At 46.0% G+C, this 26,018-nt stretch overlaps 1 protein-coding gene across 2 annotated transcripts in view; it reads right to left on the bottom strand.

The window, feature by feature from the left end:
* The window catches only part of LOC144592971 (SWI/SNF complex subunit SMARCC1-like), a 96,691-nt gene extending 76,391 nt beyond the window's left edge, over positions 1 to 20,300 (bottom strand). For both annotated transcript variants that reach the window (XM_078398370.1, XM_078398371.1), the window contains exons 1-7: positions 20,025 to 20,300; positions 12,284 to 12,403; positions 7,642 to 7,727; positions 5,179 to 5,260; positions 2,818 to 2,910; positions 1,390 to 1,459; positions 556 to 625 (exon numbers count right to left, since the gene is read on the bottom strand). In XM_078398370.1, coding sequence (XP_078254496.1) covers positions 556 to 625; positions 1,390 to 1,459; positions 2,818 to 2,910; positions 5,179 to 5,260; positions 7,642 to 7,727; positions 12,284 to 12,403; positions 20,025 to 20,189 — 686 coding nt within the window. In that variant the 5' untranslated portion in view covers positions 20,190 to 20,300. The remainder of the gene's footprint in view (positions 1 to 555; positions 626 to 1,389; positions 1,460 to 2,817; positions 2,911 to 5,178; positions 5,261 to 7,641; positions 7,728 to 12,283; positions 12,404 to 20,024) is intronic.
* Positions 20,301 to 26,018: the final 5,718 nt, after the last annotated feature.

Here is a 26,018-nt window from a genome sequence, read left to right as displayed (position 1 = left end):
GAAAGCAATTAACGGTTCAAATTAATAACATACAATAATTGATTCAAATATTTGAAATAAAACCAGCTTGTCATATAGACAAGGAGGAAGACATTTTTCTTTGAAAGTGGCATCACACGTAGACATGGTGGTGGAGGTGGTATTCGGCCCATTGGCCTTCATCATTCAGGGCATTAAGTATTAGAATTAACATGCCACATGACAGTGGGACAAAACATTAGCTGTACTTGGGGGATTGTGCACAGACTTGGTAACTCTGCCACAGGAACGATGGCATCAAGCTGGAAACAGAGCAGAAAGAATTTATGAGAATATTGCCAGCACTCGAGGGCTCAAGTTTTCAGGAAAGGTAAAGCAGTCTAGGAGCAAAGGAGACCGAGGTGTGAACTTCGAGGTGCATAAAATCATGATTTACAAATGCAAACAGCCTTTCAAGGATCTCGTCTTATGAAATCAACAACAAAAAAAATCAGCCAAAGGACCTTCAGAGAATAGAACTTTAGTATTTCACGCTCTTCATTCGCAATGTTTTACCACAGTCACACCAGCACATACCTATCTGGGAACATTCCCCAGTGCACCAGAACCTGCTTCTCTCTCTTCATTACAGGTCGCAACCATTCCTCTGCAACAGAAGATATTTAAGGTCAGAAAGGGGAACAATCATAATCATAGAGGGATACAGTGTGGAAACAGGCCCTTCGGCCTAACTCGCCCAACAATGTCCCAGCTACCCTAGACCGACTTGCCTTCACTTGTCAATATACCTCCAAACCTGTCCTATCCATGTATCTGTCCGACTGTTTCTTTAATGATGGGATAGTCCCAACCTCAACTACCTCCTCTGGCAGCTTGTTCCATACATCCACCACCCTTTGTACGAAAAGGTTACCCCCTCGGATTCCTATTAAATCTTTTCCCCTTGACCTTGATCCTCTGGTCCTTGATTCCCCTACTCTGGGCAAGAGTCTGTGCATCTACCCGATTTATGATTGTGTATATCGCTATAAGATCTCCCCTCATCCTCCTGCACTCCATGGAATAGAGACCCAGCCGACTCAACTGCTCCCAATACCTCACACCCTCTGGTCCTGGCAACATCCTTGTAAATCTTCTCTGAACCCTTTCAAGCTTGACAATATCTTTCCTATAACATGGTGCCCAGAACTGAACACAATATTCTAAATGCAGTCTCACCAACATCTTAAAGAGCAAAATTAGAAGATTTCAATAATATCTTCTTTATGTCAATAGGAACCACAAACTATTCACTTCAGAAAAGATGCAATCAAGCCAAATTTATTTAGGTATCAGTTTCAAGTATTAGATTAAACATCCAAAGCCAACCAACATTTGTCTGAAAACTAGTGCACTCACAATATTTCTTACCTTCATCCAGGGAGCTTGGAACAGGATAAATTATATGGGAGGCTTTTGATTTATCTTCCGATATTGTCCCCTGAAGTAAAAGGAGGTAGCATGAGCAGTTTAAACTAACTTGCATTGTGCAATTTCTACACCAGCTTCATACAAGACACAGGAGATAGCCACAACTCCAACAGGTCCCCAAGCAATAAATTTAATAAAAAAGACTTTTGCTTCCCTTATCTCCCTCAATAGAACTATGGACTGGTAACTGCACATGGAGACCATTCAGCTGGGGACTCTGTACTAGTTCTACATAACAGTAATCTGGGTTGTCTCATTTCCCCTACATATAGATTTCCTTTCCAGAACTTTGATCAGTTATTGAGGGCTATTGAGGGCGTGCAGCGTAGGTTTACTAGGTTAATTCCCGGAATGGCGGGACTATCATATGTTGAAAGACTGGAGCGACTAGGCTTGTATACACTGGAATTTAGAAGGACGAGAGTTGTTCCTAACTGGAACTGGAATTTAGAAGGATGAGAGATCTTATCGAAACGTATAAGATTATTAAGGGGTTGGACACGTTAGAGGCAGGAAACATGTTCCCAATGTTGGGGGAGTCCAGAACCAGAGGCCACAGTTTAAGAATAAGGGGTAGGCCATTTAAAATGGAGATGAGAAAAAACTTTTTCAGTCAGAGTTGTGAATCTGTGGAATTCTCTGCCTCAGAAGGCAGTGGAGACCAATTCTCTGAATGCATTCAAGAGAGAGCTAGATAGAGCTCTTAAGGATATCGGAGTCAGGGGGTATGGGGAGAAGGCAGGAACAGGGTACTGATTGAGAATGATCAGCCATGATCACATTGAATGGCGGTGCTGGCTCGAAGGGCCAAATGGCCTCCTCCTGCACCTATTGTCTATAGTTGCTGAATAACAAAGTCTCTCCTTGCGAGACATTCGGTTCCTTGGCCAATCACTCTCATCACTCTCATTCTCTGTCTCCCCCCCATTCTGGATGCTTCCATCGACTGCAGTCGTTTATTTCAATCACATCGACCCTTAACATTAAATTTAATGATTACCTCTGGATCACCTTGCAAACATCTCTGCTCTAATGAGAGCAACTGCAGAGCCTCTAGTGAAGGTACATGATAGTGGTACATAGTAGAGTGGTCTTTAGACAAGTATGTGGGTAGGAAAGGTTTGGAGGGATATGGACCAAAGCTCGTATAGCTGGGGCAAGTTGGCCGGTGTAAGCAAGTTGGGCTGAAGGGTCTGTTTCCACACTGCATTACTCAAGTCTATCCAAGGAATTATTTGGAGTTTCCTCTAAAAAAAGATTTCACATGTTAACAATGTGACAAAAATTCTGCCCAACCTGCCGAGTTCCTCCAGCACATTGTATTTTGATTAAGAACTTCAAGTTGCTCCATGGAGAAAGTATACATACCTGATGTCTCTTAACAACATCCTTCCATTTATTTGCAAATTTCTGGTCAAGTTCAGGAGAGAGGTAGATCGTTGGTCTCGTGAAACAATTGTTCTAAAAAAAAATGTTTATACCGTGAGAAAGAAAATAAACAAAAAAAAATTCTGTTGATTTCAGATAGCAAAGTTCCTCTTATGACAGTCCCGCCATCCCGGGGAATAACCTTGTGAATCTACGCTGCACTGCCTCACTGCACACAATACTCCAGATGTGGTCTCACCAGGGCCCCATACAACTGCAGAAGGACCTCTTTACACCTATACTCAAATCTGGTATTGTGAGACTACAGCTCTATCAGCTGCAGCATTGTGCCACAATAGACAATAGGTGCACGAGTAGGCCATTCAGCCCTTTGAGCCAGCACCGCCATTCAATGTGATCATGGCCACGCTACTGATGCAGTCCTTGGAATAGGTATCTCAGAGTCCAAGACCTGCTATTAACACAGGGAGGATCAGTTTTTTATTTCCCCCCTGAGTGAAGTTCTCAGTGTAGCCACTAGAGGAAGCCAACAGCTGCTAGGGCTAAAAAAAAAAACAATGAAAAAAGGGACAAATTCATCTACAGATGCTCCCCAACTTACGATACTTAGACTTCCGATATTTCCACTTTACGATGGCGTTAAAGCTGGGCAACGGCAGCGAGCCGCAGCTCGCTTCCGGCCATGTGATCAGGTGTATTAAATGCATTTCGACGTACGACATTTTCGGTTTACGATGGGTTTATCGGAATGGGACACCCATCGTAAGTTGAGGAGCACCTGTATATGGGAATAGGTTGACGTTGTGCAACAGGATCATAAGCTGAGAAGGACAAAAATTGCCAATGCAGTTTTATAAAATGCAAAACCAAAAATGATCCAATTGTATACATCCTATATACTGACATCTATTTCAAATCTCAACTTGCATTGCATGAAAAGACAAAATGGATAAAATAACAAATTGTGTGCAAGCTGCCGATGGAAAAACTCCAGCAGTGGCATTAAAATAATACCATACCTTAACCTTCCACAAAAGCAGATAGCCAGAGCATCACGCTTGCCCTGTTGTTTCATTAAGATTAAAAATAGGTGCAGGAGGCCATTTGGCCCTTCGAGCCAGCATCGCCATTCATTGTGATCATGGCTGATCATCTACATTCACTAACCCGTGCCTGCCTTCTCCCCATATCCCTTGATTCCACTCGCCCCTAGAGCTCTGCTATCTCTCTTTTAAATTCATCCAGTGAATTGGCCTCCATTGCCTTCTGTGGCAGAGAATTCCACAAATTCACAACTCTGGGTGAAAAAGTTTTCTCTCATCTCAGTTTTAAATGGCCTCCCCTTTATTCTTAGACTGTGTGGCCCCTGGTTCTGGACTCCTCCAACATTGGGAACATTTTTCCTTCATCTAGCTTGTCCAGTCCTTTCATAATTTTATACGTCTACAAGATCCCCTCTCATCCTTCTAAACTCCAGTTTAGGGGGAAGAGGGAGTATTGCAGTTTCACAAGGGGGAGTGGGAGTATTGCGGTTTTGTAACTGGACAATTGTTTCAGAGAAAGAAACAAGCTGCTCAGGGAACTCAGAAGGTCAAATAGCACGTGGTGGTGGGGGCGAGGAAGTCGTATGATTGACATCGAGACTCAAAAACCTGAATCTGCCAATAACTAAAATGTTCATCACTACATCCCACAAGATGCTGCTCATCCCGTTAAATTACCCCAGCAGAGTGTGGGGAAATAAAACAGCAGATGCTGGTTTAAATCAAAGCTAGACACAAAATGCTGGAGTAACTCAGCGGGTCAGGCAGCATCTCTGGAGAGAAGGAATGGGTGACGTTTCGGGTTGAGACCCTTCTTCAGACTGATGTCAGGGGAGGGGCGGCCCTTCTTCAGACTGATGTCAGGGAAGGGAATCAAGGGATATGGGGGGAAAAAGCCAGAACGGGGTACTGATTTTTGAATTATCATATTGAATAGCGGTGGTGCTGGGCTACTCCTGCACTTATTTTCTATGCTTCTATCAAAGAAGCTCTCAAGCACAACTTTCCGGAAAAAGCTCACTACAGACCTTTCCTCGTGAGATGAGAAAATATCTGAAAATAAAGAATAAACTGCAGGTGTTAGAAACATAAAATAAAGACGGAAAATGCTGGAAAGTTCTAGCGAAGGTTCTTCAACAGGAAGCATTAATCCCGTTTCTCCGAAGAAGGGTCTTGTCCTGAAACGTCACCCACTCCTTCTCTCCAGAGATGCTGCCTGTCCCACCAAATTACTCCAGCTTTTCGTGTCTACCTTCTCTTCTCTCACACACGCAGGCTGAATTATTGGGACACGTACCTGCACCAATGTCTTTTCTATCGTCATAAACATCTCAACATTACGATCCATTCGGGAAGGATTTTGCAGGTCAAATCGTCTCCTTAAAAAAAAATATGGAGCAAAGTCCAAGTGTTTATTAACATACAAACAATTACACTGAAAAAGCTTAAAAGTAAACTAAATTAAAAGTAGTATCTGCACATCAGCCTGATCGAGAAAACTTTGCTTAACCAGTTCAATTCATGGAAAAATAACAATGATTTAATCCCACTTAACTTCAGACAACACCCCAATTTAATTATGCTGACAACCATGCAGTGATCACATCGGAATGGTACACATTTAGTCAAGTTTAGAGATACAGCACGGAAGGGCCATGTCGACCAGTGATCCCCGAGATGAGAAAACATTTCTTCACACAGAGAGTGGTGAGTCTGTGGAATTCTCTGCCACAGAAGGTAGTTGAGGCCAGTTCATTGGCTATATTTAAGAGGGAGTTAGATGTGGCCCTTGTGGCTAAAGGGATCAGGTGGTATGGAGAGAAGGCAGGTACGGGATACTGAGTTGGATGATCAGCCATGATCATATTGAATGGCGGTGCAGGCTCGAAGGGCCTACTCCTGCACCTATTTTCTATGTTTCTATGTATATTAACAATACATTAAGGTCAATTTATATTTATAGAATTCCAATTAACCTACACACCTGTGGAGTGTGGGAGGAAACTGAAGATCTCAGAGAAAACCCAGAAACTCTGTACAGACGGCACCCGTAGTTGGGATCAAACCCGGGTTTCCAGCGCAAAAGTGCTGTATGGCAGCAAATCTGCCGCTGCGCCCCCTTAACAATAATTATTAACCCATCATTTTTTTTAACAAAATTAAACAAACAGGAGCAGAGAAGACAGTGCAGTTATCCGGATGTCAGAGCAAGTTTAAAAAACATCAATGCAAGACTTGAATCTGGCCCACCATTTAAAGGGATCGTAGCTCAGCACGTCAATGGGGTGCCAATCAAATTTTACATTATATTCGGGATGCTATTTTGAATCTTGTTTAAATTCCTTTTGTCCAGATGCCTTAAGAATCCTACCACTTAGTCAAATCAAAGGCATGCAAAACTATAATCCACCAGTATATCACGTTTCATCATCGGCAGGAGAAGCTGGGTCAGGGTGTTTGAAGAAGTGCAATTGCTCTCTGGTGGCAGATGAATGAACTGCTATTACACTGAATCAATCTTCAAATGCACTATCAAAGGAAGTAACCATTCGTCAAAAGAAAATTAAGGTAATACTAATGATTATTTCTCTCACTGGTGCGTATGGGATTTCAATATGTAAAAAACTGCAAATACAGCAACTGAACCTCCCCAGAAATTCATTTCAGGCCAAATACAAAGGTCCCAAGAAAGGTCAAAATTCACAAGTTTTGTTAAAGCTCCACATTAATGGTGAACAAACTGAAAATACAATTCATTTTGAACCCAAAAAACAAAAAGGCTTGCTAATTTAGCCAGCAAAGTTTCTTCTTCATTATAGTAAATAAATCGAGGTCATTCGGTGTCAGGGGTTATGGGGAGAAGGCAGGAAAATGGGGTTAGGAGGGAGAGATAGATCAGCCATGATTGTATGGCAGAGTAGACTTGATGGGCAGAATGGCCGAACTGCTTCTATCTCTTAAGACCTAATTAGCAGAACTTGGCGGGGGGGAGAAAACGAGCATCAAATCTGATCCTTGAAGGTGGTGGCAGAGAGAGCGCGTGCTGGGGGCTACCAAGGGATGTGGGCGCGCGTGCTGGGGGCTATCTCCTGCGCACTCAGAGGCGCTTGGGGTCAGCTAGTGAAAGTGCAACAAGGCATGGAGACTGAGTGATGGCCATCGCAGGCGGGGGATGGCGGGTTCTCGGGCCGATGTTGAGGAAGCATCAGGATGGTCGAGGCAGCAGAGTGAGCCGCTGGAGGCCCTGAAGCAGCCTGGGGGCTCAATTAAATATGCGCACTCCCAGTGGCGGGGCGCTCGAAACAGACGCGGCCTGCAGCCGTGTAGAGCAGCGGTAGAGGACATCAACACATCACCTGACCAGGTGATCCCTGCATTACTGACCCAGAGCTGCTGTCTGAAAAACAGGCCTTTACGGCCATTAAGACTCAAAACATCTTTTTAAAAATTTTGTACTTGAGTGCAAGATGGTGCCGAAAATGTGGCAACCCTGTATACAGACTTTGTGTGGGCTACGATCATACAATCCTATTCAAGTACCATTGAACGATTTCTCCCATTCATGGATTTTTATGCGGGTCTAAAATCTTCATTTACTTACTTGTACCAAGGTTGTGTAACATTTTCTTAAAAGCTGCTTCATAGTACAATTAGATATGCTCCCAACCTTATGTCATCTTAAATACAAAATGCACCACTGAGCTAAATCCCAAAGTTTCCTACCCAAACATTCAATGCAGTTGACACGAAGCTGACTTACCATCCCTGCTCACTTTTGAATTTGTAAGCAGCACCAAGGATATGACCCAAGGCTCCTGCTGGTTTGAAATCCAGAAAGCATTTTGCCTACATTTGGAAAAGAACCAAAACAAAACTTCAATGCTGATCATATTATTGCCCTCGAGAGTATTTACAATCTCTTTAAGAAACACATTCACGATTGGAAATCAGCATCGGTCAACAAGATTTATTCCTTTATTTTAAAAAGGGCAGCAGGGAAAAGGATAAGCAAGGGTTCCACAGGCTGGTGAGCCTTGCTGCAGAGATGGGAAAGTTATTACCAGGGATTCTGAGGCACAGGTTGATTTGCATTTGGAAAGGCAAGAACTGATGAGGGATAGTCAAGATGGATTTGTGCCTATAAAACCAAACATTCCTTAACATGTATCAATGCACTGTAATGGCTTGATTGTAATCATGTATTGTCTTTCTACTGACTGGGTAGCTCGCAACAAAAGCTTTTCACCGTACCTCAGTACACATGACAATAAACTACACTGAAACTGAAAAAAATGGACTGAATTAGACAATAGGCGCAGGAGTAGGCCAATCGGCCCTTCGAGCCAACACCAACAGTCAATGTAATCATAGCTGATCATTCTCAATCAGTACCCCGTTCCTGCCTTCTCCCCACACCCCCTGACTCCGTTATCCTTAAAATCTCTATCTAGCTCTCGCTTGAATTGTTTTTGAAGAGGTGATCAACAGGATTGAAGAGGATAGGGCAGGGCAGGGCATGTTGTCTATGTGGACTTCAGCAAGGTCATTCACATGGTGGGGTGGGCCAGAAGAACAGATGGGATCAAGGGAAAGTTGGCAAATTGAATACAGAATTGATTTGGCAGTAAGAGGCAGAGTTTGGTAAAAGATTACTTTTCTAATTAGTGGACCCTGATCAATGGTGTGCTGCAGAGACTGACGCTGGCTCCACTGCAGTCCGTCATTATTATTAACAATTTGGATGAGAGCAAAGTCAGCATTTTCAGCAATTTTGCGAATGACACAAAAATGGTGGTAGAGTGGACCGTGAGGAAGCTTGTTCTCTATCAACTGGGGAAATGGGCAAGGGAATGACAGACGACATTTAACCTGGACGTGTGAGGCGATGAATTTTAGGAAGTTAAAACTGGGAAGGACTTAAACTAGGGACTTGGTCAAAAGGAGTGGAGCAAAGGAGGCAGAGGGGTGACATGAGAGAGGTACATAAAGCTATGAGCGGCACAGAGGGGGTAGATAGCCAGCGTCTAATTTCCATGGCAGAGATGTCAAAAACAGGTTTATGGTGAGAGGGATTAGCTGTAAAGGGTGTAGGAGTGCTTCTCCCACACAATGAGTAAACTGGTATCTGGAATGAACTACCAGGGGGTGGTGGTGGAGGAATGAACAGTAACAATTTTTAAGATCCATCTTGACAGGTACTTGAATGAGCATGGCAAAGTAGGATATGGAATTAACGCAGACACATGGGATTAATATTGATAGGCTCGGCCCAGACATGTTGTGCCCAAGAGCCCAGTTCTATGCTGTACAACTCTTAGACTCCCAGACTCATAATATTTAGGTAATAAAATGTGGAAGGCGAGATTATTCTGTTAATTCTGAATGAAGTCTTGAGAATGCTGTCATCAAGTTAATCAACAGGACATAAAGTAAAACACCATTAAGCAAGACCTGGGGGTCAAAGAAAGAGCATTCATGTCGCAGCCCCGTTTCCACCAATCTTTCCACCACTACGCACAAGACGCCATTGTCTGCAGATGCCGAGAAGTGTGTTCAGCTCTGGCTGCACAATTTCTAGTCTTGTGATGTGGACTCAATAAGCAGCAGCAAGACCTGGAGCACTGCTATTGGTTTTTCTATATGCAAGGCTGAGGGAATGAGGGGGAGCTATATGTTGAAATATAATTTGGTGAGTGGGTCAGGAAGTGAGATCTATGTTTTAAAATCATTCGTAAAATAGCTGGAGAAGGACTAAGAAATTAGTGTCTTTTGTTAAGCAGTGATAAAAACACCTACTAATGTGGCAAATTAGATGCTAACAACTTTTAGAAATAAACTGGGCGTGAATTAAGAGGTCAAATTAGTATAATTACAAGACTCTGCAGTGCTCCTTGCTATGATCATCTGAAGGCACCCCTTCACTGACAACTCCCACTTTCCATTCCTGAAGTTACACATTCATTATCTTCTGGTGTATCACAATTTTGCCCACAAACGCGGGCAAGTATTATCTTACTCCAATAAGGAATTAGAAAGAAACAATTCCTGCTACAAACTGAGACTCGACGCTCATCAATTCCATTCACAACAGCACAAAACTCCAACCTCCCTTTAATATGAATTTCCAACAAGAAACCTTTCTTTCAAGATGAATCTCTGCAACTCATCATCCCAGCAGCAAAAAATTACCTTGTAAATGGTCACCTTCAGATTTGACTCTTCCTTGCTTTCTTGGCGAGCCTTGTTCCACCTTCCATAATCAAAAGCTTTAAAAATCTCCACCATGCATCCTCATTTCAAGCTTGTTCACTCATTAGCTATGTGCTCTGTTCAAAATTGTCATTTCAGTAATGACACTTCAAATTCTTATCACCAGCCTTAATCTCTCTATTCCCTCTTTCAGTGCTGACCTCTCCCTAATTTACAATTCGCATTATGAAACCATGGGCAGGGTTTCAGGTCTTTGGTGCCCAAGTTCTTATGTGCCCTCCAAGCTTCTCGTCCTCTCACCTCTCCAAACATATCTCTTCAAATAAACTTCATGTCATCTATCCAAATATCTCAGTTCTCTCCAAAAATATCAGTTAACATTACTCATAAGTCATAACTGATACGAGTAGAATTAAGCCATTCGACCCATCAAGTTTACTCCGCCATTCAATCATGTCTGATCTATCTCTCCCTCCTAACCCCATTCTCCTGCCTTCTCCCCATAACCTCTGACACCCATACCAATCAAGAACCTATTTATCACTGCCTGAAAAATATCCACTGACTTGGCCTTCACCGCCTTCTGTGGCAAAGAATTCCACAGATTCACCACCCTCTGACTAGAGAATTTTCCCCTCATCTCCTTCCCAAGAACGTCCTTTAATACTGAGGCTATGACCTCTAGTCCAAGACTCCCCCACTACTGGAAACATCCTCTCCACGTCCATTCTATCCAAGCCTTTCATTATTCTGTATGTTTCAATGAGGTCCCCTCCCATTCTTCTAAACTCCAGCGAGTCCAGGCCCAGTGCTGACAAACACTGCAGGTTAACTGACTCATTCCTGGGATCATTTTTGCGTCCCGGGGAGCCGCACGGGTCTTATCCACCCGCTGAACAACCACGGCGCCGACCGGAACACGCCCCGGTCGGCCCGACTCGCCCCACAGGCCTATCATGGAACTGCGGAGAAGCCGGTCTCGAGGCCTGTCTGGCCCGAAGGAGCCTCGGCGGGAACGGGATCCGAGGTGGTGGAAACGGAGAATTGGCGGCAGCAACAGGAACCTCATTGGCGGTGGAGGGAGGGGGGGAAGACTTCAGGGACCCAGTGTGGGTCGACCACCGTGAAGAACAATGGGGACCCGGCATGGGGGGACAGAGAACAAAGGGGGACCTGGTGAGGAGGGCACTCTAGTTTAGAATCCTCTGCCCAAGGGATGTCTGTGTTTGTTTGTTCTGGTTTAGGCACTGTGCACATGGCAGCCAGCCAATAGACAATAGGTGAAGGAGTGGGCCATTCGGCCCTTCGAGCCAGCACCACCATTCAATGTGATCATGGCTGATCATTCTCAATCAGTACCCCGTTCCTGCCTTCTCCCCATACCCCCTGACTCCGCTATCCTTAAGAGCTCTATCTAGCTCTCTCTTGAATGCATTCAGAGAATTGGCTAATAGTCACTTGTCCTTTATGTTTTTTGGATACCTTGTTGGGTGTTGTGACTGCTGGCAGATCAATTTCCATCCGGCGATGAATAAAGTTTATCGTATCGTATACCATCTCTGGACCCTCTCCAGAGCCAGCACATCCTTCCTCAGATACTGTGACCAAAATTGCTCATAATATTCCAAATGCAGCCTTACCAGCGCCTTAGAGCCTCAGCACTACATCCCTGTTTTTGTATACAAGCCCTCTTGAAATAAATGCTAGCATTGAGTTTGCGTTCCTTACTACCGATTTGACTTGCAAATTAACTTTTTGGGAATCCTGCATCAGTACTCCGCCACTTAAATATTTGTCATTGCAGGTTGTGCTCCAACACCTAATAAGTTTAGGTGCAGCCCGCAATATTTATTGAGCAACAATGCCATGCCATGAATGCAACTTGAGATGTGAGATTGGAGCACATCAACACCATATTTCATGTGCCACCTGGAGTCCAGCCCCATATGGAAACAGGCTAGATGCTGGTTCACAAAAAATGCTGGACCAACTCAGCAGGTCAGGCAGCAACCCTGGAGTGTAAGGAGAAGTGACTTTTCCGGTCGGCACCCTACTTCAGTCAGTCTGAAGACGGGTCCTGATCTGATAAGTTATTCCAGCACTTAGTGTCTTGTATTCCAACCCTACCTATATCTTTCATTACATAGAAAGACCAATGGCCGAGCCAGAAAGGGCAAATGAAAACTACTTACTGGCAATTTGGTCAAAGCAGGATTGTTAACATGCTTGCCGAATGCATCCTCCTGAAACTGGAGTAGCTGCACCACAAGACTAGCCAGTGTTTTGTTTGAAGGGGTGTCTGCCTGTACAAACTGGGGAAAAAAGGGTTAAAAATGTAATTGTTAATCAAAACAAGAATTGCTTATGAGAATTGTTAGCAAAGAAATTCAAAGTTTAGTATCAATATGCAAAATCTGGCATTTAGATTTAGTGATACAGTGCGGAAACAGGCCCTTCGAGTCCACGCCGCCCAGCGATCCCCGCACATTAACACTATCCTACACACATTGGGGACAATTTTTACATTTACCAGTCAATTAACCTACATACCTGTACGTCTTTGCAGTGTGGGAGGAAACCGAAGATCTCGGAGAAAACCCACGCAGGTCACGGGGAGAACGTACAAACTCCGTACAGGCGGCGCCCGTAGTCAGGATTGAACCCGAGTCTCCGGCGCTGCATTCGCTATAAGGCAGCAACTCTACCGCTGCGCCACCGTGCCGATCATGCCAAGATCTGTTGCCCTCATTTATTTAGTATACCCAGTGAAGTGCTGATTCAGATTGCAAGCAACTGTCCGATGGGTTTTAATGTGCATGCATCTTAGCTTACCCAAGTAAAACAATGTTGATGTGTAGGAAGGAACTGCAGACGATGGTTTATACCAAAGATAGACACAAAATGCTGGAGTAACTCAGGACAGGCAATATCTCTGGATAGAAGGAATGGGTGACGTTTTGGGTCGAGACCCTTCTTCAGACTTTGATGCGACAACATTGATGTACAACCCTTCCATTTTGAAAACAAGTATCAACAACCTCCTACTAAAAGAGTAACGTATCCTTCCTGGCCCTTCTCAATTTGTCTCCACCCTCTGCAACTATTGACAGCACTACTGCTCAAATCAGTACAACCGCAATAATCTAGTTTCACCATTTATTCCGAAAATCCTCAAAACACTTAGCGGTTCAGACAGCATCCGTTAAAAGAGCAAGAGTGAATTCAGGCCAACTGATGATTGATCTTGTACCAGAAATATTAACTTTGTTCATCTTCCCATGGAGGCTGTCTGATCTGCTCAATGTCTCCTGCAGTTCCATTGTTTTTCTTTATTTCAGATTTCCAGTATGTGCAGGGGTTTCTGCCAGGGCAGTGGAGTCGGAGTTGCCGAGTCGGGGCAATTTTGGTGCTGCTAGAGTCGGAGACACAAGAAATCAAGGATTCGGAGTCGGGTGTTTTGCGTATCGAATCCACAGCCTTGGCTTCCGCCCCATTATTTTTCCCGCAGCTACAACATGCCTCGATGTGGCTCCTTCATCTAAACGTGATCATTTACGTGTTTCCCCTCACAACATTACCGACTAAAAAGTGCATCAGATTTCACGTGAACAATGCTGGCATACAGCTCGAGTGCACTGCTCTTGAATGCACCAATAGCTCACTGAACAGATGCCAAAAAAACTGGGTGAGGCTGCATCTGTGGAGGGAAATGGACAGATGGTGTTTTGAGTTGGGGCCTTTCTTCAGATTGATGGAGGGAAGATACCTGGTATTAAAGAGATGAGAGGAATGGGTGCAGTAGGAGCGAGCCAGTGATATGTGGAACTGGGCAAGAAGAGGCTGAATGACAAATGAATCAGGTGGGGATAGAGATAGCCGATATGTGGAGAAGACAAAAGATACACATGATGGAATCTGATAAGGAGTAAGAATGCGTAGAGAGTTTAAAATGGCATTAACATTGGATTATTGTAAATGGGTGGCTGATGGTCAGCACAGACTTACGGTAGGCTGAAAGGCCTGTTTCCATACTGTATAACTCTAGTCTATCCACTATCATAAATGGTACCGAAAATCATCAAGCACATGACCAGATACATTGCTAATTTAAGCAGCAGCAATAATCTAATCTAATCCCCACCCCCCCCCCAACATATCCCCTTCCACCTCTAACTTCCTATGGCTTTACATTTCACTCTTCTCTCCTTACCCGCCATCCTTTTGTCTCCTCTTCACCTCCAGCCTTTGTCACTTACTCCACTCATCACCCTCACCTGTATCCACCTATCACCACTAATATCCACCCTGCCTTCAAATTCACCTGGACTCTGACAGCCCTCTCCCCTTTCTTGATCTCTCTGACTCCATCACCGGGAACAGACTATCGACTGACACCTACGAAACAAAAACCCACCAACTCATTCAGTTACCCAGACAGCATCTCCTCCCACCCTGCTTCCTGCAAAGACACCATTCCCTGCTCTCCATTTCTCCGCCACATCAGCTCTCAAAAACCCTGGATGACAAAGGATGTCAGGTCTCTCCTCAAGGACCGTAACACCGCCTTCAGGTCTAGTGATAGAGCTCTATACAGTGCTGCTAGAACCAACCTGAAGAGAGGCATCAAGGATGCCAAAGCGTCCTACAAGAGGAAGATTGAGGACCACTTTTCCAACAATGACCCACGGCGGGTATGGCAAGGCATCCAGCACATCACCAACTACAAGACCAGCAACCGCACGACTGCCGACGGCGACGCCTCGCTGGCAGAGGAACTTAACTGTTTCTTTGCTCGTTTCGAGGTGAAAGCTACAGTGGCAGACATAACACCCTCTCCAGCACCTGACAGCAACACCTTCACTGTGCAGGAGTATGATGTTAAGCGCGTGCTCAGAGCAGTGAATCCCAGGAAAGCTGCAGGCCCCGATGGTGTGACGGGCAGAGTGCTGAGGGAATGTGCAGACCAATTATCTGAGGTCTTCACAAAAATCTTCAACCTGTCCCTTTTAAAATCCACCATCCCTCCCTGCCTGAAGTCCGCCACAATCATCCCACTGCCGAAAAAGTCTGTCATCAGCGGTCTTAACGACTACCGTCCGGTAGCACTCACACCGGTCATCACAAAGTGCTTCGAGAGACTGGTCCTGCAGCACATCAAAGCCAGCCTCCCACCCACCTTCGACCCACACCAGTTTGCCTACAGAGCAAATAGGTCTACAGGGGATGCCATCGACACTGCTCTTCACACTGCACTGACCCACCTTGAACACCAGGGGAGCTATGTGAGGATGCTCTTCCTCGACTTCAGCTCTGCCTTTAACACGGTCATCCCGAGCAGACTGGTCACCAAACTTTCCGACCTTGGATTTTCCCAAACCATCTGCCAATGGATCAAGGACTTCCTGACCAACCGCCCCCAGACCGTCAAAATAGGCCCTCACCTCTCCTCCACCATTACACTGAGCACCGGCTCACCACAGGGCTGTGTGTTGAGCCCCATCCTTTACTCCCTCTACACTCACGACTGCGCCCCCACCCATCCCACCAACACCATCATCAAGTTCGCGGATGACACGACTGTGGTTGGACTCATCTCAGAAGGAGATGAGACAGCCTATAGGGATGAAATCCAAAGGCTGGCAGCATGGTGTTCAGTGAACAATCTGGTCCTGAACTCCTCCAAAACAAAGGAACTTATAATTGACTTTAGAAAAACCAGTGGAGATTACGACCCACTCTACATCAATGGGGTCTGTGTGGAAAGGGTACCAGCTTTCAGGTTCCTGGGTACGCACATCGCAGAGGATCTTACCTGGTCTACCAACACCATCACCACAGTAAAGAAGGCACAGCAGAGACTCCACTTCCTGAGGATCCTCAGGAAAACCAACCTGCAGGAGAAGCTCATGTTGTCCTTCTATCGCTGCTCCATCGAGAGTGTGCTGGCATACTGTATAACCACATGGTATGCCAGCTGCTCAGAAAAGGACAGGAAGGCCCTTCAGAGGGTCATCACGACGGCCCAGAAGATCATCGGCTGCTCACTGCCCTCCCTGGAGCACCTGTTCAGACTACGCTGCCTCAGTAGAGCAGGCAAAATAATAAAAGATCCATCCCACCCCGGCCACCATCTGTTTGTTCATCTGCCCTCTGGTCGACGTTTCAGGTCGATCAAATCCCGAACAAACAGACTTAAGAACAGTTTTTACCCCAGGGCCATACGAGAACTGAACACTACCTTTGCACTAGGCAACACCGTTAAAAAATCTTGTACTTAATATAATTGTATTTAATTGTATTTATGTATTTATTTGTTTTTGCATTTATTGCATATATGTTTGTACGCACCGTCAGGATTGGCTATTTTTTAATTTCGTTGTACTCGTTGCAATGACAATAAATGAATATTATTATTATTATTATTATTATTAAGATGAGGTCTTCCATTCTCAGACATCGCAGATGTCGCCTCTCTTCAGTGAATGTGGTTTCCGCCCACTGCCATAGATGAATCCCTCACCCGCATCACCTCAGTGTCCCGTAATTCTGCACTTGCTCCCCTTCCCCCCAGATGGAACAATGATAAGAGTTCCCCTGATTCTCACTCGTCACCCCACCAGCCTCCGCATCCAACACATCATTCTCCCAGGTTTCCGACACCTCCAACACGATCCCACCACCAGTCATTTCTACCCGTTCCTCCCCCTTTCTGCCTTCCAGAGACCACGCGCTCCACAACTCCTTGGTTCACTCAGCCCTTCCCACCCAAACTACACCCTCCACAGGTACTTCCCCGTGCAAGAGATGCAACACCTACCCCTCGATCTCCTCTCACCTCCTTCCAGGGAACCCAACAGTCCTGCACGTGACACAGAAGTTCACGTGCACCTGCTCCAACCTCATGTACTGCATTCAGTGTTTGCAATGTGGCCTCCTGTATATCAGTGAGACCAAGCATAGACACAGCAACCATTTCACCAAACACTTGCACTTGGTCCACAAGGCCTACTGGATCTTCCGGTTGCTAACCATTTTAATTCTGCATGCCTGGAGAATATGGATAAACAAAATTTTGGTCTGAAGAAGGGTCCCAACCTGAAACTTCCCCGATCCATCATCTCCAGAGATGTTCCTGCAGCAAGTGTGTTTTGCTCAAGATTCCACATTTGCAGTTCCATGTGCCCAAACTCGTCACTCCCTTGACTTTTTCCTTTAGCACTTTTATTTAAGCAAGACTCTTTGTTTCTATTGCACTTGTATATCAGATAATTTTATTGAATTGTATGCAAAAAAAGAATTGCACTATATCTAGGTATGTGACAAAAAAAAAACATTGAACCCGAAGGAGGGTCCAGACCCAAAATATCACCTACCTACGTTCTCCAGAGAAGACTGGCTGACCTGCTGAGTTACTCAAGTACTTTGCATCCTTTTGCATAAACTCTGTCGTTCCTTGTACTTTGTTACTCCACAGTTACTCTAGCATTTTGTATACAATTTTGTACAGAAAAATCCAAAGGTCCCAACACAAAACATTACCCATGCATGTGTTTCAGACATGTCTGACCCGCTGAGTTACTTCAGCACTACTGACCTTTGTAATCATGAAAACCCTTGAAAGACGTGCTGGCCCACCTGAAAATTACCACAGACCCCCTGCAGTTTACATACCGTGCCAATTGATCAGTGGATGATGCAGTCAACCTGGGCCTGCACTTCATCGTCCAGCATCTGGACAGCCAGGTGACCTATCCAAGGATTCTAGCTCTACATTCAACACCATTGTGCCAGAGGCACTACACTCTGAACTCTCCCAGTTGACTGTGCCTGAACCCCTCTGTCAGTGGATCACCAACTTCCTGACAGACAGGAAGCAGCATGCGAGGCTGGGAAAGTACATCTCGGACCCGCAGACCCTCAGCATAGAAGCACCGCAAGGCTGCGTACTCTCCCCTCTCCTTTACTCTCTCTACACCAATGACTGCACCTCCAGATTCCACTGTCACGCTTCTGAAGTTTGCAGACGACATAACCCTGATTGGACTGATCCAGAATGGGGAGGAATCTGCCTACAGACACAAAGTGACACGGCTGGCGTCCTGGTGCCATCGCAACTACCTGGAGCTCAATGCTCTTAAGACAGTGGAATTGATAGTACACTTTAGGAGAGCTCCCCCTCCCCTCTCCATCAACAACACCACAGTCACATCTGTGGAAACATTTAGGTTCCTCAGATCCATAATCCCCAGGGACCTTAAATGGGACTCCACAGTCAAAAAGGCCCAACAGGGGATGTACTTTGTGCAGCAGCTGAGGAAACACAACATGCCACAGGCAAGGATGGTCCAGTTTTACACTGCCATCATAGAGTGTGTCCTCACCTCCTCCATCATGGTCTGGTTTGGCTCTGACACCAAACACGACACCCAGAAGCTGCAGTTCATCATTCGCTCAGCTGAGCAGGTTATTGGCTGCAACTTCCACCCCCCCCCAAATCGACAAACTCTACGCAGTAAGGGCCAAGAAGAAAGCGGTAAGATCATCTCTGACCCCTCTCACCCTGGCCTAAAACTCAGAAGTTGTCCCCTCTGGGAGGCAACTCCAGACTACCAAAACCTCCACATCCAGACACAAAAACAGCTTCTTCCCACGAGTGGTAGCTCTGCTTACCGTCCGCACAACACAACAACATTCTGGTCTGTAAGCCAAACACTTATGAACTCTCCAAGTGTACTTGAGATATCTACAAGTGTAATCTATATACTAAAACTCTCGTTTGTTATCTTGTTTATGACTGAACTTCAGCCAAAACAGTACACGATAGCGCGACAATTTTAGGCCCACCTTACTCACCATTGTCACTTTAGTGAGAATGCAAGTAGTTTTATTGAAATCGGTGCTATATTTTTAAAGTTATTCACATTTTTAAGTTTAAAAGGAGTGGACGGGGAGGAGGGAGTGGGGGAGAAGGGAGTGGGGGAGAAGGGAGTGGGGGAGGTTGAGGAGAGAGGGGGTGAGGAGGACAGGGTGCTGCACCAATGCAGGATAGGTTTGGGCCCAACGGGTCCACTTGGTCTAGCATATAATAAAACTGCCCCTTGTTGATGCAATTATAAAGAAAATACATAACCGCCTCTACTTCCTGAAAAAATTACAGAGATTTGGTATGTCAGAGAGGATTCCCTTGAACTTCTACAGGTCTACAGTGGAGAACACTGGTTGCATCACAGCCTTGTTCAGTACCTGGAATGCCCAGGAGCAAAGAAGACTGTTGTTTGCCACCACTAGATCTTCCAGGCAGCAATGTTCACCAAGAAATGGGCATCTTAGTAGGACTTGGCAGGTCAGGGAGCATCTCTGGCAAACATTGATAGGTGACATTTCATGTTCTCCAGAAATGCTGCCGGACCCAGTGACTCCAGCATTTTGTGTGTAACCTTCTAACCAGAATCCATACGTCCCAACCCAAAACCTGCAGAGATGTTGCCTGACCCAGAGTTACTCCAGCACTTTGTGCTTTGTCTTTTTGTGCAACTCAGCATCTGCAGTTCCTTGTGTCTTGGTTTGTGGTCCTCCAAAATATTCCAAATGGAATTTAAACTGGAGGTGGTGGAGTATGTCTAAATGTTTCCTGGCTTCTCCACTGAACCATTTGATTGCGACGACTGATTTTTTGGGGGACTTGGGGAGGGGTGGAGGGGGGAGGGCAAAACAGAACAAAGCTAGAGCCAGGTCTGCCTCAGCGCTCTAGTAAATAGGGGGGAGAGCGGGGGTGGGGGAGAGGGGGGAAGAGGGGGGGGGGGAGGGAGAGTGGGGGAGGAGGGGAAAGAGGGGGGAGAGGGTGAAGAGGGGGAGCGGGGCCCGCCAGACCCGTCGCCATTTGCTGCAGGTTAACCCGGCTCCCTCCAGCCTCTCACCCCCACACACACTCACCTTCTTGTAGTTCTTGGCCAGCCACTGCCTCAGGCCTTCCAGCTGGCCCACCGTGTCGTGCGACTCCAGGAACCTGACGTTGGGGCCGCCGTCTTTCTTGCGGGTGAGGGCGAGTGCGGTGCCGGGCGCCGCCGCCGTTCCTCCTCCTCCCGTCGACGCCGCCATCGCTGCTGCTGCCGCTGCCGCCGCCGCCGCACCGCGCACACAACCACACAAAGCGGCGCAACCCAACTTTATTGTTCTTTCCTCCCTCACCCTCAACCAGCAGCCCGCGCGTGCGCAAACGCCCCTCCACCGCCGCCACCACCAGCCCGCGCGTGCGCGTGCGCACAGGCCCCTCCTCTCCCCTCCGCCACCAGCCCGCGCGTGCGCACACGGCCCTCCACCGCCGCCACCACAAACTCGCGCGTGCGCGTGCGCACACTCCCCTCCACTCCACAACAAGCCCGCGGTGCGCACACGTCCCCATCACCGCCACCAGCCCGCGCGTGCGCACAAGCCCCCATCGCCGCCAACAGCCCGCGCGTGCGCACACACCCCTCCGCTGCACCACCACCCCTCCCACCTCCAGCACCCACGTGTGTTGAGCCACAGAGTGTCACAAAGAGCGGTGCAGAGTCATAGAAACAAAGAAACAAAGAAACATAGACAATAGGTGCAGGAGGAGGCCATTCAGCCCTTCGAGCCAGCATGTGATCATGGCTGATCATTCTCAATCAGTACCCCGTTCCTGCCTTCTCCCCATACCCCCTGATTCCGCTATCCTTAAGAGCTCTATCTAGCTCTCTCTTGAATGCATCCAGAGAATTGGCCTCCACTGCCTTCTGAGGCAGAGAATTCAACTCTCTGACTGACAAAGTGCTGGAGTAACTCAGCAGGTCAGGCAGCATCTGTGGAGAACACGGATAGGTGACGTTTCACAGAGTGCTGGAGTAACTCAGCAGGTCAGGCAGCATCTGTGGAGAACATGGATGACTGAAGAAATTCTTCCTCATCTTCCAAAAGGAGCGTCCTTTTATTTTGAGCTACGCCATTTGGTCCTAGACCCCCCTCCCCCACTAGTGGAAACATCCTCTCTACATCCACTCTATCCAGCCCTTTCACTGTTCAGTCAGTTTCAATGAGGCCCAAATAGTGAAAGGCCCAGAATGGGTGTGGGGAGGATGTTTCCACTATTGGGAGAGTCTATGATCAGGGGGCATTGCCTCAGAATGAAAGGACAAACCTTTAGAAAGGAGATGAGATGGAATTTCCTCTGTCAAAGGGTGGAAAATCTGGAATTCATTGCCACAGGTGGAGACCAGGTCATTAGGTATTCGTCTGAAGAAGGGTCTTGACCAGAAACGTCACCTATTCCTTCTCTCCAAAGAAGCTGTCTGACCCACTGAGTTATTCCAGCTTTTGGTGTCTCTCTTCGAATATTTTTAAGGTCTGAAGAAGGGTCTACCCATAACCCTTGACAGCCTTACTAATTAAAAATCTGTCAATCTCCACCTTAAAAATATAAGAAAATAACTGCAGATGCTGGTACAAATCGATTTATTCACAAAATGTTGGAGTAACTCAGCAGGTCAGGCAGCATCTCGGGAGAGAAGGAATGGGTGACGTTTCGGGTCGAGACCCTTCTTCAGACTGATAAGAGACTGTGTGCTAGGTTTGGGTATGGTCCACTTTGAAAATAATTCAATAATTCCTGACTCAGGTTGGCTCAAGCATTCAGTTCTTTGTGAATAAATGCCTGTTCAATGAAGACCTATTGACTCAATAATATTCAGTCTTTCACACCGACACTGTGGATGTTTTAGCGGAACAGCATTATAAACTCCGAGAGCAGCATTTAATCCTGACCTCAAGTGCCGTCTGCTCTCCCAATGATAGCATTGCTATTCCAGTTCCCTCCCACATCCCAAAGACATGGTAGGTTAATTGGCTACTGGAAATTATGTCCATGTGGATAAGTAGTCAACATATCCAAGGTGAATATAATGGCCATGTGAGAGAATACATTACAGGATTACAGTGAAGTAAGACTTTAAAGGCTGCTCTTCTGTGCGTTAGTATGACTGTGATAGGTCAAAGAGTCCCATCCTATTTTTGTAAGTTAAGGCTTCAGGGCCAAGGCTCCTCAATAATTGGTCAACTACTCATGGGCTACAGCAGGATTTTTGGCAACTGTCCGATAGTAAATGAATTATAAGTTTGTGGGTTGAGTTTGGATTTGGAAATGGCTTTGATCAGGAGTAATGCTACGGTGGTTATGGGAGATTTCAACATGCAGGTAGACTGGGAAAATCAGGTTGGAAATGGACCCCAGGAAAGAGAGTTTGTAGAGTGCCTTCGAGATGGATTCCTAGAACAGCTTGTACTGGAGCCTACCAGGGAGAAGGCAATTCTGGATTTAGTGTTGTGTAATGATCCTGATCTGATAAGGGGACTAGAGGTAAAAGAGCCATTAGGAGGCAGTGATCACAACATGATAAGTTTTACTCTGCAAATGGAAAGGCAGAAGGGAAAATCGGAAGTGTCAGTATTACAGTATAGCAAAGGGGATTACAGAGGCATGAGGCAGGAGCTGGCCAAAATTGACTGGAAGGAGGCCCTAGCAGGGAAGACGGTAGAACAGCAATGGCAGGTATTCCTGGGAATAATGCAGAGATTGCAGGATCAATTTATTCCAAAGAGGTGGAAAGACTCTAAGGGGAGTAAGAGACACCTGTGGCTGACAAGGGAAGTCAGGGACAGCATAAAAAATTAAGGAGAGGAAGTATAACATAGCAAAGAAGAGTGGGAAGACAGAGGATTGGGACTCTTTTAAAGAGCAACAAAAGTTAACTAAAAAGGCAATACGGGGAGAAAAGATGAGGTACGAGGGTAAACTAGCCAATAATATAAAGGAGGATAGCAAAAGTTTTTTTAGGTACGTGAAGAGGAAAAAAATAGTCAATGCAAATGTGGGTCCCTTGAAGACAGAAGCAGGGGATTTTATTATGGGGAACAATGAAATGGCAGACGAGTTAAACCGTTACTTTGGATCTGTCTTCACTGAGGAAGATACACACAATCTCCCAAATGTTCTAGGGGCCGGAGAACCTAGGGTGATGGAGGAACTGAAGGAAATCCACATTAGGCAGGAAATGGTTTTGGGTAGACTGATGGGACTGAAGGCTGATAAATCCCCAGGGCCTGGTGGTCTGCATCCCAGGGTACTTAAGGAGGTGGCTCTAGAAATAGTGGAAGCATTGGAGATCATTTTTCAATGTTCTATAGATTCAGGATCAGTTCCTGTGGATTGGAGGATAGCAAATGTTATCCCACTTTTTAAGAAAGGAGGGAGAGAGAAAACGGGTAATTATAGACCAGTTAGTCTGACATCAGTGGTGGGGAAGATGCTGGAGTCAATTATAAAAGGCGAAATTGCTGAGCATTTGGATAGCAGTAACAGGATCATTCCGAGTCAGCATGGATTTACGAAGGGGAAATCATGCTTGACAAATCTACTGGAATTTTTTGAGGATGTAACTAGGAAAATTGACAGGGGAGAGTCAGTGGATGTGGTGTACCTCGACTTTCAGAAAGCCTTCGACAAGGTCCCACATAGGAGATTAGTGGGCAAAATTAGGGCACATGGTATTGGGGGTAGGGTACTGACATGGATAGAAAATTGGTTGACAGACAGAAAGCAAAGAGTTGGGATAAATGGGTCCCTTTCGGAATGGCAGGCAGTGACCAGTGGGGTACCGCAAGGTTCGGTGCTGGGACCCCAGCTATTTACGATATACATTAATGACTTAGACGAAGGGATTAAAAGTACCATTAGCAAATTTGCAGATGATACTAAGCTGGGGGGTAGTGTGAATTGTGAGGAAGATGCAATAAGGCTGCAGGGTGACTTGGACAGGTTGTGTGAGTGGGCGGATACATGGCAGATGCAGTTTAATGTAGATAAGTGTGAGGTTATTCACTTTGGAAGTAAGAATAGAAAGGCAGATTATTATCTGAATGGTGTCAAGTTAGGAGGAGGGGGAGTTCAACGAGATCTGGGTGTCCTAGTGCATCAGTCAATGAAAGGAAGCATGCAGGTACAGCAGGCAGTGAAGAAAGCCAATGGAATGTTGGCCTTCATAACAAGAGGAGTTGAGTATAGGAGCAAAGAGGTCCTTCTACAGTTGTACCGGGCCCTGGTGAGACCGCACCTGGAGTACTGTGTGCAGTTTTGGTCTCCAAATTTGAGGAAGGATATTCTTGCTATGGAGGGCGTGCAGCGTAGGTTCACTAGGTTAATTCCCGGAATGGCGGGACTGTCGTATGTTGAAAGGATGGAGCGATTGGGCTTGTATACACTGGAATTTAGAAGGATGAGGGGGGATCTTATTGAAACATATAAGATAATTAGGGGATTGGACACATTAGAGGCAGGAAACATGTTCCCAATGTTGGAGGAGTCCAGAACAAGGGCCACAGTTTAAGAATAAGGGGTAGGCCATTTAGAACGGAGATGAGGAAGAACTTTTTCAGTCAGAGAGTGGTGAAGGTGTGGAATTCTCTGCCTCAGAAGGCAGTGGAGGCCAGTTCGTTGGATGCTTTCAAGAGAGAGCTGGATAGAGCTCTTAAGGATAGCGGAGTGAGGGGGTATGGGGAGAAGGCAGGAACGGGGTACTGATTGAGAGTGATCAGCCATGATCGCATTGAATGGCGGTGCTGGCTCGAAGGGCTGAATGGCCTACTCCTGCACCTATTGTCTATTGTCTATTGTCTATCAGCTAACAGGTGTGGAAGAAGCATTTAATATCTTAAGTTTAATTAAGAAATGTTATCATATCTGCAGCACCTAGAGTTCAGATGATTCTGACAATGTTCCATTTCTGAGGAAAACCAAGGTGGGGTTTATATTGTTGAAGAATCTACGTTGATACTTAAGGCTGCAGTCATCACATCAATCCTCTGGTACCTTTTTCATTCTTTAAGTGGAAGAGAGTTCCAACAAATCGCATTGCTATGTAAAATTGCGAAGCGAAGCTCCAGTCAACATATTCAATTCCCAAAAAGATCTATGCATTGTGATCAACAGGATTACAAGGGAAACAGAGCACCTCCTTCTGCAAAATTAATACAGACAATTGTATGTTTCTACCTTCGCAAAGTACTCTCTACTAAAACTTGCGAATAGGAAATATTTACCGAGGTAAAGTTTATCAGAACAATTTGACCTAAACAATAATTCTTCACTTAACTTAGCATGATAAACTCAGAGATATTCCGTCACCTCCAACGGGATCCCACTACTGGCCTCATCTTCCCATCTCCTCCCCTTTCTGTTTTCCGCAGAGACCATTCGCTCCGTAACTCCCTGGTCCACTCGTCCCCTCCTACCCAAACCACATCTTCCCCAGGCACTTTCCCCTGCAACCGCAGGAGATGCAACACCTGTCCCTTTACCTCCCTCCTCGACTCCATCCAAGGACCCAAACAGTCTTTCCAGGTGAGGCAGAGGTTCACCTGCACCTCCTCCGCTGTTCCAGATGTCAACTTCTCGACATCGGCGAGACCAAACGCAGGCTCGGCGATCGTTTTGATCAACACCTTTGCTCAGTCCACCTTAAACAACCTGATCTCCCGGTGGCTGAGCACTTCAACTCCTCCTCCCACTCCCAGTCTGACCTTAATGTCAAGGGCCTCCTCCAGTGTCATAGTCAGGCCCACCGCAAATTGGAGGAACAGCACCTCATATTTCACTTCGGCAGCTTACAGCCCAGTGGTACGAACATTGACTTCTCTAACTTTAGATAGCTCCTCTGTCCCTCTCTTCCCGTCCACCTTTCCAGTTCTTCTACTATCTTCCTGTCTCCACCTATATCCTTTCTTTGTCCCGCCCCCCTGACATCAGTCCGAAGAAGGGTCTCGACCCGAAACGTCACCCATTCCTTCTCTCCAGAGATGCTGCCTGACCCGCTGAGTTACTCCAGCATTTTGTGATACCTTCGATTTGTACCAGCA

Source organism: Rhinoraja longicauda, chromosome 4 (assembly GCF_053455715.1).
Source record: "Rhinoraja longicauda isolate Sanriku21f chromosome 4, sRhiLon1.1, whole genome shotgun sequence".
Classification (NCBI taxonomy): domain Eukaryota; kingdom Metazoa; phylum Chordata; class Chondrichthyes; order Rajiformes; family Arhynchobatidae; genus Rhinoraja; species Rhinoraja longicauda.
This window is presented reverse-complemented; position numbering and strand designations above follow the sequence as displayed.